Genomic DNA, 13879 nt, shown 5'->3' on the forward strand with positions numbered 1-13879 from the left:
TACAAATTTGCAAACTATTAGCTAATGTAGTGGACCTTTGAAACTATATTTGTGACAGTCTTATTAAATCATAGTAGTCTCCTATGTAATTCAAATCTTGATTGCTAATTAGAATTCCAGTAAGTGATCAGAGATGAGAAACAGATATGGTTTATTTGGGTCACTTTTATAGTGTGGCTATTGAAGCCTAATATGCCCTCCCAAATTGTTAGTTACTTAGTTGCATTGTTAATCTTTCACAACTATTGTACATGATGGCAGCTTTCAGATTTAAAATGTTGCTTTAAGTTTATATTTGGGGAGGTGGGACTAATTCAGGGGAGGGCAAAATGTGGCCCGAGGGCCAGATGCGGCCCACCAGGTCATTCTGTCCGGCTCGTGGGGTCCCTAAAAAATGTATAAAATTAATATTAATCTGCCCTGTGCTGCCTGTCATGCAGCCCTTGATGGCTTTCCAAAACTCAGTAAATGGCCCTCTGCCCAAAATAATTGCCTTCACCTGGACTAATTCAATGTGGATATTCTTTCATTAGCTATAAGCAAGCAACTTAATTGCTACGTCTTCAGTATTAATATAGACACTTACTTCCAATGATATTTTGGCTTTAAAAATAAGGTACTGTTAAGGATTTGTTGTTACCAAAGATTATTTTAGATTTTTTTTTCAGAAAAGAGGTGGTTAAAATAGGTAACTAGACTGTGTATGAAAAAGTGTGTATGATGTATGTACCAAGTATATCTATTGCATATAACCCTAAATGATCTTCATTTGCATTCTAGTAATAGTTGAATTAGTTATTTTGCTATGCATGCCTTATTGTTTTGTTAAACATATAGCTGTAGCTTATGTAGCATGTACTGCATTTGTGTGCATTGAATTAAAATAGGTAGTCTATAGTTTAAAAAATTGCTTACTTTGTAATTCATTTAATGTTTAAAATGTTTCAATATGTGTGGATTTTTAAATGTTTTCATAAAAGGTATCCAAACAAATTATATTTCCTTTTCTGTTAGAACTGTAGTGAAATGCAGTATTGCCAAATCACAGGCTCTTTACAGTGCTCAAAGAGGGTTGAAAACGAACAATGCTGCTGTGTTCAAAGTGGGAGCTATCAGCATTAATATTCCCCAGCACCCTGCCACGCTGCACAGCATGATGGTACGCAGTTCTCATCAGCTTTCCAAACAGATTTCAGACCTCATCAGGCAACCATCAACAGCGTAAGTGTTGCTTTACTTCCCATCCATTGTAAACCTCATTGGGATGGGCCCATTCTATTTGCCAGCCTTCTGGGGACTTGGAGGACTCCATGCAGGAAAAATTACAATGAATAAATATTGTACACTGAATAGATAAGGATACCTAACGGTCCTTTCTTATATTTCTTCTTGTAAATAGCCCACAATCTGCAAAAGAAGATATTGCAACTCCATTGCCCTCTGAAAAGACCCCAACAAGTGTTAATCAGACTCCTGTTGAAACTAATGAATTTCCACAGCTACCAGAAGGCTTGGAAAAGAAGCCTATAGTTCTTAAATTCAGTGCCATGATAGATGGTATTGCTATTGGAGCAGCCCTCTTGCCATCTCTAAAGGCAGAATATAAGATGGGAAGAATGAGAAGTCATGGAATGACAGGTAATGGCATTTCATTAAATTTCAAACTGTTTATTTGGTGTTAAAATTTCCGTAGTAGAGTAACATGAGAGCATTTGTGTTGATTATTTTTCATATTGTCAGTCTCACAGATGCAGCTCTGTACCTAGACTCCTGGCAGCCCTGGGCAAACTTTTGGTGTTGGGCTCCCCTTCGTCAGAGATGATGATGACAATAATCATTATTTTCACCATTTTCCGGCCCCCTTTCTGCCTAGGCCCCAGGCAGCTGCCTGGTTCGCCCATGCCTGTGTCTGGTCCTGCACAGATGTGACTTTAATAAAATGAACTAGGGAGTTAGTTCTGCCAGACTTTATCGTGAATAATCACAAATGGATGTTGACCGTGACTGTGAATACAAAAGTCTGGAATCTTTGGCTTACTAGTGGAGTTAAGTCCATAACCAGATAATTTCTCAGGACAGCTCTTTCTGGCATCAGAGAGAGGGGGAAAAAAGGCCCCCAACATACTTGTTTTTTGCATTTTCAGTGCTTAAGTCCTGAGCATCGCAGTCCCAAATCTTTAAAGCTGTTTAAAACTTAGTTGCTTTCAGAGCCTGGGTTATTACCCCAGTCTGCAGCTCACAATAGTCTATTGGCTGTTGCATGCTAATGCTTCAAACTTGCCTATACATCCAACTCCTCTTGTTGAGATGTGTCTTGATGCCCAATTCTTAAGGGAAGATGGAAGTTTCTCTTAAATTTTTCAACCTCTTATTTTGGGAGAACCATCTACAAACAATATTTACCCTTGCTGAAAAAAGATTTTTGACATCCTTGTTCCTAGGATGTTCTGTCCAAATTGTGGTCCTCTGTATTAAACAAAATAACAGCAAAGAAACAACTCTTGCTGATTAATTAGCAACTCATTTTGCAAGCTAACCATGTAAGTCTTGAAAGCACCTGGGCCAAGAGATTCTAAAAATCGTCAGTGTTCACATAAGCCAATTATAGAGGTCACAAAATCCTCACGCCATTCGTGAGACTTTTCTAGACCTACCATTCTCCACATAATCAATGATGAAGTTCATTAGTGCTCACAGTTTAGTGCAATTACAGCAGCCCAGATAAGCCAAGGAGATCTGGAGCAAACCACAGAGCTCTGTAAATCTTCAAATGTAATCTGCAAGCCAAAACAAATGAAAGAGTTTTTTTCTACAAATAGCCATTAAAGAGAAGGATGCAGTTGTGATGAGGGAATAAGCAGGAAAGAGGTGCTTTTATGCCTTTTTTTTCCTGCTAATATCAACTGCTTGGGCCCAGCCAGCCAACCCAAGAGCCTAGTGAAAGCTACTAGAACTGCCAAGTGCACATCCTCATTTCATACAAAAAACTAGAACTCTTGGTTCCAAAATGATACCTTTTATTAGACCAACTGGAAAATGACAAGAAAATTGTCCTTTTGTGCAAGCTTTTGGGATCAAAGTCCCTTCGTCAGAATCTGGGAAAAGTGTAGATGGTACAAGATGGTAAAAAAGTCCTCATAGGTAGGAAATAAACTTCATTTTTGCACAAAGGGAGCTGAAGATGGAAGGCTGTCCCTCTAGGTCCATGAGTGTGTCTTTGTGAGCTGTGCTGAGTAGCTGTTCGATGTGTTGATCGGGTAGAATTCCTTACCTGGAGGTGTCAGATGGCAGGCAGGGAGGTAAAAAAAACCCTTCCTTGTTGTTCTGCAATGAAGTTTAAAATCCTAAAATCCTCATTTCAGGAGTTTTGATCCCATTGTCTTGGTGTTGTAAGAGTATACCCTAGAGTTGTGTGTTCCCTTTCATGATCTTCCCACAATATTACAGTTGCTGGTAATATTAGTGAACATCCACATAACCAGAGTCATCAGCTATTGCAGATGTGAGTAATGTGTCCTTGAGATGAATGAGATCTTTTAAGTACATAGCAGTGCTCTAGGCTGTTGAAGTGCAATTCAAACAATTGGGTGAGAGTTCTAAAGCAGACATCTGGAGTATTCTGGGAATTGCAGTCCATTGGATTGCTTTTAAAGTCTACTCGTAGGTATTTGAACTGTTTAGGATATTCAGATCAGGGCCTGTCCTTTGCTATTTTCCACTCCTAGCATAACCACTGCCTTTGTACCACCTCCATTTTCTATTAGAGTTTTTTTTTTTTTTTTTTTTTTTTAAATATTGCTATTGAGTTTCGTTTGGACTTATTATTAGCTGGTAGGTTAACATTTTTATTCATGTGATATTAAAAAAGGGTACCTTAGTAACATGTGGAGCCTAATACAGATTGTGAAGTTAGCTGAAATTGTATTAGCAAAATATTATTTGAATTGAGTTCAATTTAAACACCATTTTTTTTTTTCCTACAGTGCAAGTCAGCTAACTTCTAGAATTGTATAAAAAAACACAATTTTCTAATACAGGTATTCAGGAATGTAAAAGGGTTTGTCGCCCATGGCTTTAAAATGTATTACTGTTGGAATAGACATTTTTACTGTGCCCTTGTCACAAAGGATTTTTGAGCCAATAACCCAGGGAAGCTGGTTGCTGCAAAATCAAAACATCTTTAAGATGACATTGTAGTAGTTCAGCTTTTACACACTTTTCACATAAGATGCTAGTTGTAACAGTTGAATTTCTTATTAGATGAACTTTAAGGTCTTGGTGCTACCTCATTTTTACAGAATTTTGTTTGGTAGCAAGAACCCAAGGACAGACTGTCTGAGCCTCCAAGGTCTGGAATGGCCTGCCGCCAGAAGTGGTTCAAGCACCTACTTTGAATGCCTTCAAGAGAAACCTGGTTGTTTTTCTTGTTGGGATCCTAAGACTCCAGCTGACTTCCTGCCCCTGGGTCAGGGGGCTAGACTCAATGATCTTCTGTGGTCCCTTCCAGCCCTAATGTCTCTGAAATCTATGAAATATACCAGGTTGGGTATAATTTTTATTCCTCTCCTTGATGAGGACTATAATTATGGGAATGGCAGCTTTATGTAGTCCTGGGAGTTAAGGCCATCAGTTTTGGTTCTTTTCATGGTCCTGTGTGTTCTTCAAAATTCCACAGTGCAAATCTTGATAGATAATATATTTATAATCTACTGCAAACGGATGTACCCAATCATTGCCTTTCCAACTAAAGGCTGTCACGCTCTAGATGCAATGCCACCAAAACAGGATGGAGGCCAAGCCATTCTAATGGCTTGATGTCCGATTCCCACAGCTGCTTCAGAAATAGTTAAACCATACAGGTTTTTCTCCAGACCTTTTAAATTCCATCCCAGTCTTCTTTCCTTGCCTCTGAAAGCATGGAAGAAGATTATGTTAGATTAGGTAAGATTATGCCCATTGCAGGTTCAGTTCATTTTATTCTGTACAATGAAGGAATATACAAGAAAGACTTCTAAATGAAAAATACAGCTTGAATTTCTAGCCTTGTTTGTTTTTCCACCTCTCCATTAAAAGTGACCTTTCTTACAGCTATATTATCCACTAGGCAGGTACAGGGACTGGAAAGTCTTAAATGAGCTCCTCTATGTGCTATAGTCCACCATGGCAAAGTTCCCTTAATCCACACCCAAAACTTGTTGAGGTTTCAGAATTTCACATTTTAAAAGTTATCCAGTTTACTGATGTTTTCCCCAAACTTCATTTCAGTTCTCAAGAGACTGCCTTTTGCTCCTTGATAGGTAGAAAAACCTTAGGGTTTCATTTGCAGAAAACAAAACACTTCAGATGATCCCCTAGATTATCACCTTTAGAAAAAATGAAAGGCAGTACGTGCAAAGGCTCTTAGAGCAGATTTCTGGTTGTATCCATCTGTATCATAACCTTTGTAACACCTCAGGCTGCTTGTTGATATTTACAGCCTATTTGACAAGAGCCCACGCAGGCTTTAGTGGCCTCCCTTGGAAATTCTTCTGTTGTTGATTATAAGTAGGGAAACAGAGTAGGACTTTATTCATGTTTTTGCAGTCAGATTTATAATAAGGTTCTTAGGATCCAGCTCCTTAGTATTCTGCTGAGTATACTGGAGTATCTGCGTGGGCAAACACTTAAATTACTCAGTGGTTCAGTAATTTGAATTCCTTGAGATGTGCTTTACGTGCGAGCCTTCTGCTACCTGCCTGCCTTCTTTATTTGGATTAATATGTAGTTTTTATTTGAATCCATGGTAGAGAAGAAACTAGAACAGCACTACTCTATATACCTTTCATTTAGTGTATGAGCATATCTAGGGTGAATCCACTGGTGAAACAGCAAGCTCTCTTTTCTAAAGCACATGAAGTACATGTGTTACCCATAGCAAAACAGGTACTGGGACAACCCATCTCACAGAACTGGTTACTGAACTGGTGAGTAATTTTCTTTCCAGAATGTTTTCAGGAAGGATCCTGTGACCCTACCCTTCGTCTCTGAGCCATCAACTACCATGATCTTTGAATTGGAGGAGAACTTGGGAAGGGTTATAACTGCTTTATCCTTTCTGTCCTTGCATAGGATGAGGAGTAGGATTCATGGCACATACACATCTCTTAGCACTACTGCTCAAAATATTTTGGTCTCACATACTTGAAACACAAGTACACTTACAGTAGGATGCACATGGTTAACAATGGAATACTACTGTGCTTGTAGGCTGTTTGCCTTTCATGTTTGTTTAGATGGTAAGTTGTTTTGGAACAGGGACTGTCTGGTGCTCAATTTGTGCATAGCTTACCATCAAAGAGGAACAGGTATGCCCAGGCATAGATGCTCTCCTTCATACAAATGTGTAGGTCTTGGTACCTGATTATTTGAAACTGTTATAGGTAGATAAAGTAGTCTCAAGTATTTTTTCACAAGGTCTTAGGTACAGATGTAGGGTTTAGTTATTTGTTTGCCTATGTTATATATGCGTATACTTTCAAATATTTGTTTTCTTTTAAAATTAGTCCTATTGGAACCCCAGGAAATTCAGAATTTCATCAATGAATATTTGTTTTAATGTCCCTTTAGGTAGGTGTGTTCAACTGTAACACCAGTATAGTGTTTTTGTGCCTGGAATTAATATAATTTTTAATTTGGGATCTCTCTAGTCTCTCTAGATCCATTCACACTTTTTGCTTTCTATCTTGACAGGTGCACAAACAAGGTTTACATTTGAACTTCCAAATCACAGATTACGCTTCACTTCAAAAGTTTCTGCCACGGATATGTCTACCATTCCTCCTTCAGCAAGCCTTAACCTTCCTCCTGTCACTATGTCAGGCAAATATGTCATGGAAGAACATGACACCTATTCAGATCACATATGGAGCATAGATGAGCTACCTACTAAGCAGGGCTACTATCTACAAGGGAACTATTTACGCTGTGTGGCTGAGGTAGGCATCCAAGTGGCCAGTTTTTATAATTTGCCCAGTTAAGAAATGTGATGTTATTTATATATACAGGTTTGGTATACTCATTTTTTTAATGCCACCTAAAATGTAGTGCTTGATTTAAGTTGAACCAAATATGTCGTCATTCTTTGTTGCATGTGGTATTAGTTAAAGATCAGTTGACATCTCATGGTAAACCATAGAGGTAATTTCATCTTGTAACCTTACTGGATGTTATATTGTGTATATAAATAGACTAGAAAGGGAAGATCTGGTATAGCATAAACATTTTGGAAACATTGCTTGTACCAATCAAAGGCTGTAAAGAGAGCTGGGAATCTCCTTTTCTTGAGGTGGTGTAAAGCTTCTTATCTCTAACCCTGCAGTCAGGTTTGAGATTTCTGATGTCCCTCACAGTCTACTGCTGGATTTTTCTTTCCGCTATAAGACAGACCTTCCTAGAGAACCTTGTTGTGATTGCGTTCTAAACTGTTATAAAGGGTTTTTTTTAAATTGGTAACACACATTATTTTAAGGGAAACCAGTACAAGTTTCCCTCACTTTATGCAGGTTCTGTATGTGTGAACTCACTCTTATGCGATGGCCCTTTTTATACCAAAAATGTGTTATATGTGAGCAAATTCACTGTTATGCAATTGTGGTGGAAGCCCACAGTCAGGTGCTTTGTGTGGTGCACTGTGGGAGTTGATATAGCCTCCTGTGTGGATCTCTGCTCCTCGCTTGTCTGCAACATGTGTTTCTGTAGTTGTCATCCCAGTCCCCTGTGCTTGTGTGTAGTGTCTGCTGTTGGTGAGTACCAAAACTGTCTTGTAAAAGTGGTAGAAATGGGTCTGGGGGTCAGTGTAGTTGAGGTCTTGGAAGGTATCCTTATGTGTTACATTGTAAAGTGGGTTCCCTTTATGTGAATTTGAGTTATGCACTGTTTTCCAGGAATGCACGTACAGCATAAAGCGAGGGAAATGGGTATTCGGAAATATTTGTTTTTAATACTTTTTTTTACCAAGCTTGGAAAAAAACAAAAAAGTTTGAAGAACATAAAGCAAAGCATCTGTTCTTACGGAATATAATTAGAGATCAAAGTTAATTAAGCTTACTAGATGCTGCGTGCACCAATCATGGTTTTACTTCTGTAGTTCCCAGGTGGTTAGGTAATGGTCTTTTTTAGAGTCAATAAACCTGACCTTTTCTGTTAGTTATTTATTTTCTGGTATTAAAGCAGTTCACCCATTTTGCTTGTGCCTCAGCTAAGCCTGTGTACAGTTGGTTAAATTACGCTTAATATTTTCATGCTACGAACAACTGAATCTTCTTTAGACATTTGATATAAACTATTTGAAACTCACACTTTGTGTTTCTAAGATAATAGTCCAAATAATGCACTGTTTCCCATATATATTGCTGGAACCTTCTTACTTCATGGTTTTGTATATTTTTGGAAGCTGTGAAATTTGAGATTGTCCACAAAATCAGCGAAATCAAGAAAAAAACCCCCAACCCAGTGAGAGCCAGCAGTCCTCACTGCTGGGAGGGGAAGGTGCTGGCTGGTGGGGTGGCATGAAGGGAAGATGGTGGCTATCCCCTAGTCCTCCTCCCCCCACCCAGGGCCTTTTCTGCCAAGGGGCAGAGTGGCACAAAGGGCAGCCAGCTATCAAGATGGCAATTGTCCCGTCATCCTGCCTCCCTGTCAGGGCCTCTCCACCAATCGGTGCTGAGGGGCTGCCACAAAATGCCTGCAAAATTGGCTCTGCATGCTCCAAGCGGGCCATGAAAAACCCTTTGTTTCACCACAATTCAAGTAGGTCCATATTTATTGGCACTTACCACCACCACCACCAAAAAAAGAGAAGTATTTACATACAGAAAAGTTGCAATTTAAAAAGTCGGGTTTCTTGAATTGTAACTATATTTTTGTTATTCTGGGGGAAAAAAAGTAAAGAATGTTGCACTTACAAATAGATATGCTAGTTATGTTTTAAAAACCCTCTACAATCTTATTTTCTGACAGGTTGGTTCCTTTGAACACAATCTCACAACTGACCTTCTAAATCACTTAGTATTTGTACAGAAAGTGTTCATGAAGGAAGTTAATGAAGTCATACAGAAGGTTTCAGGTAAGGTAAAAGTACCTGAGGGTTTACCTAAAAATTAAGCCTTTTCTTGATGGTTAGGTAACTTGTGCATATGGTACCAAATATACCCTCCAGCTGTACCATGTATGAGGTAATTGGGTCACAAAAAAGACCTTGTATTAGATGGTACAGAAGCATTGGTGACATTTTGAGTGCCATCTGTAGAAGCAGAATAGGGGTTAGGGTGCTCTGGGGATTTGGATCGTAACAGTTCTGGTACAGGCCTGATGGATGTCGCTGGCCAGATGGCTTCCTTCTCTTGCTTGTAAAACAGGGCTAATAATATTGGCTGCTTTTGAAGAGTATATTGAACTTTTCTTGTGAAAAGTGTCATAGAAGTGCCTAGTATTATTGTTTTGGGGTTTTTGGTTGCAGCTGTGTTTGTTTACGTTCATAGGCAGGCAAGGTTTTTTGGGCAGATGCAATATCTTTTTTTAGACCAACTGAGTAGTTGGAAAAACGTTCTTGGCAAGCTTTCGGGCGTAGTCGTCCTTTGTTAGGCATAGCGAGCCTCTGCAGGTTTGAGACTCCAAGGAATGAGAGAAGCTAAAAATGTGACTGGATGTCAGTGAGAATGGAAATAGGTAAAAATTAGGAAAACAAATGTAAAGCAGGGAAGGGATGTGGGTGGGGGGAAGCCAAAGATGAGTAAGGGAGACTCTGTAGTGGTAATTGAAAGTAGAAAAGAGGCTGTCTATGAAAAAGGAAATATCTTACTTTTACCTGTTTATGTTCTCACTGACATCCTGTCATACTTCTAGCTTCTCTCATTCCCCAGAGAGACTTCCTATGCCTGAAGAAGGGTGATTGCACCCGAAAGCTTGCCAAGAATTTTTTTTCAACTACTCAGTTGGTCTAATAAAAGATATCACATCTACCCAAAGAACCTTGTCTGCCTAGTAATATTGTCATAATTCTTGATATCAAGACTTTTATTTTATTTTCTCCTGGGTTGCTGGATCTTTTGTGCTCTTTCAGTCACAGTTGAGAGAGATGTGCCAGGGTGTTTCCTATTCTGTGAATTATTTGGTGGTCACTTGGCAGTAAACAACATTAGCATCGGTCTCTCTGGGCTTTTTCCCTATCCTCCCTGATTAGTTTGCCTCTTTATAGAAGTTTACAAAGGAAAAATAGTTTTCTCCTCAGAAAGGTGATTGAGTATTGCTGCAAACCAGTGCAGACTATATTTGGTCAGGGTAGACTGGGAAAAAAACTTGTCCCTGTTTTGTTGTAGTAGAGGGGTTGACAACAATAGTTTTAGCACGCTTTTTGTTCTCCTTGCAAAAATGTGTTTGTTAAACTGCTTTTTTGAGTTACAAAATCACATTAAAAACACTTCCTCAGCTGGTGTAAACTGGTTCCACTAACAATCTTTACCCAGTTGAGTTTACATCAGTTGAAGGATCTCATCTATTGTTGAAAATAAAAAACAGAAGCAAAAGGTGAATGCAGCTATACCATGTCACTGATCATCTTAGCGGCATTTCAGTTTGCTGTAGAAAGTTTGGCCCAAAAGCTGCAGGAAATGATGTTATGCTTCAATTCTTGCACTGATATGAATGAATGAGAACTGAGAATCTGTTCTGCTAAGCATCGGTGTATGTTAGTTGGATTAATATTGGTTATAAGTAGCTATAGGTAGTAATAGTTATAGATAGTAAGTCTTTTTAGGACATTACAAAATTTTTAAAAAGCTTGTGTAAATTGAAGCAAATGATATTAACTCCAATAATACCTGTACAATGAGTTAAGAGGTGATGTGAATTAAATTACAAAACCCCCCCCACAACAAAATGGTATAATTTATGGCTAAAATGATAGAGTGAAAAAAACTAAGAAATGAGAATTGCACCAGAAACAGGAAAAGGGAGAAATAAATAAATAAAATATATAATCCCTTTGTGAAAAATTGGAGTCAAGACAAAGCCAAAATAAAATAATCAGGAGAATAAGAAATACTAACCTCCATAAATAGGTGTGTAGAGGAGGATGTGAGAGAGAATACTGTAACAAAATGAGAAACAAAAAAGAAAAAAGTCCAAAGTAATTAAGATAGGTGGTTTTATTTGCCTTGTTTAGTTTAATTCAGCTTTTTATTTAAAAAAAAGCCTGAAGAAAGTATGGAAATATACTCTTATGCCAAAAACAGACATTTAAAAGTTGGAGAGACCACAAACAAAGAATAAATAGAAAAAGGTAACCAAATACCTGACAGCTAAATATATATAAATCTACAGGTCCGGATGAGATGAACTCAGGAGACTTAAAAGATCTAGTGGAGGAAATCTCTGAATCTCTGAAAAGCAATAAATCATACGAGTCAGGAGAGGTTCCAGATGACAGAAAAAATGTGGTACCAATATTTAAGAAGGGTAGGAAAGAAGAAGCAAAATTTACCAGCCTGATGTTTAATCCAGGCAACCGTTCGTAATGTGTAGTAGTATAAGAATACTTGGAAAAAAAGCTTAAATATTTGTCATTATTCTATTAAAATTTCATAGAGAAGTTTAGAAAATTAAATTGAAAAAGACTTAAGTCCATTTGCAACATTTCTCTCACTAGAGTTGAATCTCCTCTCATTTCAGCTATACAGTCTATTACAAAGTTGCTTGTTCACTTTTTTTAGACTGTAGAAGTAGCCACTGTTTTTTTGATATTTATAACTACTAATGTTTGTCTGTATTGTGGCAAATCTGCAAACACACGTGCATGGAATGGGGCCACATTGTGCTAGACACCGAACACAAAGGAGTGCCCTGCCATCAAACTAATTTAAGCAAATAATTTGACTGTTACCTTGAATGTCCTATATTAACATGATTGCAGCATCTATCATGTCCTTTCAGTATTTTCAAAGGTGTCATTTCAGTGTCACATATTAACTTGCAAAGAAATTGGAAGAATAAAATAGTAGGAATTAGAAACTTCTTGATGAACCCAGAATAATTAACTAAGAATCACATCTCCAACTTTCAAAACTAATCATCTGAACACTTCAGATGTCCATTTTGAGACTTGTTACTTTCAATAAGTATCTAGGGCAGGGCTACTCAGCCTCTGGCCTGCAGGCCAAATGCAGGAGGACATCTGGCTTGTGGAGTTCTCCATGGGTCAGAAAATTTGGTGGTGGGTGAGCAGTGGCAAGTAATACTGCCATTCCTCCCCCACTGCCAAATTCCCAAGCCCTGTGTGGCTGGATTGGGCCCAGGTCACACCCTATCTCACCCCCTGCACAGCCAGACTGGATTTGGGCCATTCTCCTTCCCCCTGTGTAGTCCAATTACACACACAGACACACACGGACAGGCCATTCCTCACTGACCCAAGTGCCAGATCCAGCCTTTTGGCTGGCTCTAACCCATGGATAGACTGAGTACCATCCATCTTGCCCAAGGGGGGAGAAAAAGATGGGCACCACTGATCTAGGGAAACGTACTGATTTAATGAACCTGTTTGCCAAAGTCCCAAAATTGGAAAGATAGGAAGTATTCAATACAGTAGAGCCAAATGAAGGGAGTTTCATTTAGTAAGAAAAGTTTGGCTGCTAACAAATGCAGAACCTTGCATGTAGTGAAAGAGAAATACTGCTCATCATAGAATGGGGGTGGGAAACCTCATACAAGGCAAAGGAGATGCCTGCCACTTAGAGACTTGGGGAAGGGTGGGCTAGACAAACGATATGTTCATCTGTGGTAACAGGTTACTATGTATACAACTCATTTCTATAACAAGCTGAGGAGACATGCAAATTAGTTCTTATTCTCTTCAATTTTTCTTATTTATGTTGATTATAGCTTTTCACTTCAGAACATACTTTTCTGTGAAAGCAGGCTAACTTGAGAGATTAGCACAAGACAGACTTTATTTCTGTGTTATGCAAAAAAATGTTGTATCTGTTAAAACTTTGAAAATACAGTTATTTAATATGTACAGGAGGGGAGCAGCCAATTCCTCTTTGGAATGAACATGATGGCACAACGGATGGAGAGAAACCAAAAATTCTCCTGTACTCTTTGAGCCTACAATTTAAGGTAATTTTATTACTAAACAACTACTCAGGTTGATAATGGTTCCATATTTTTTTAATTACAATTAACATGGCAGTATGGTAGAACCTAAGATAACAGAATTTTTCCAGAGTGGTCACAAGTGAAGAGTTGGGTAACCTTGTTCTGCAGCTTTAAGTTCTCCTATAATTATTATTCATATGGTCTAATATCAGGCAAGTAGAGGATTTTCTGTTAATTTATTAAGGAAAGACTAGGAAGAAATCTGTCTGATACTTATGATCCTTTTAAAATTCCAAATAATAAACCACAGTGGAAAAATTATTATTGCTTTTCCTTTTGTTTTTCTTCCTTTTCCCATCACTCCCTCATAATATTTTTTGAAGCAGATTCAGAATAACTTTATTTCGTCATTGTTTGCCAGGGAATTCAAGTGACAGCCACAACTCCATCGATGAGGGCTGTGAGATTTGAAACTGGATTGATAGAACTTGAGCTGTCCAACCGACTACAAACCAAAGCAATGCCAGGAAGTACCAGCTATCTGAAACTGTTTGGTAAATGCCAAGTGGATTTAAACCTGGCATTAGGACAAATTGTTAAACATCAGGTTAGTTTATAGCAGCTTTACATAAGTAAGTTTAGCCTAGCAGTGATATTATTTGTTGTAATGAAGGCCAAGTATTTTTTTACTATGAAACAAAACCAAAACAAGTATTCTAATCTTATTTTGCTGGACAATCAAAATCAC

The 13879-nt window shown here is 38.3% G+C and overlaps 1 protein-coding gene across 1 annotated transcript in view; it reads left to right on the forward strand.

Annotated features, from left to right (window-relative positions):
- KIAA1109 (KIAA1109 ortholog) overlaps positions 1-13879 on the forward strand; it is a 252339-nt gene that overhangs the window by 172414 nt on the left and 66046 nt on the right. Inside the window, exons 51-56 of the mRNA XM_025204706.1 lie at positions 1015-1221; positions 1400-1638; positions 6730-6974; positions 8998-9103; positions 13055-13152; positions 13553-13738. Of these exons, the coding sequence (XP_025060491.1) occupies positions 1015-1221; positions 1400-1638; positions 6730-6974; positions 8998-9103; positions 13055-13152; positions 13553-13738 (1081 nt within the window). The remainder of the gene's footprint in view (positions 1-1014; positions 1222-1399; positions 1639-6729; positions 6975-8997; positions 9104-13054; positions 13153-13552; positions 13739-13879) is intronic.

Source organism: Alligator sinensis, unplaced genomic scaffold, assembly GCF_000455745.1.
Source record: "Alligator sinensis unplaced genomic scaffold, ASM45574v1 scaffold150_1, whole genome shotgun sequence".
Taxonomy (NCBI): Eukaryota; Metazoa; Chordata; order Crocodylia; family Alligatoridae; genus Alligator; species Alligator sinensis.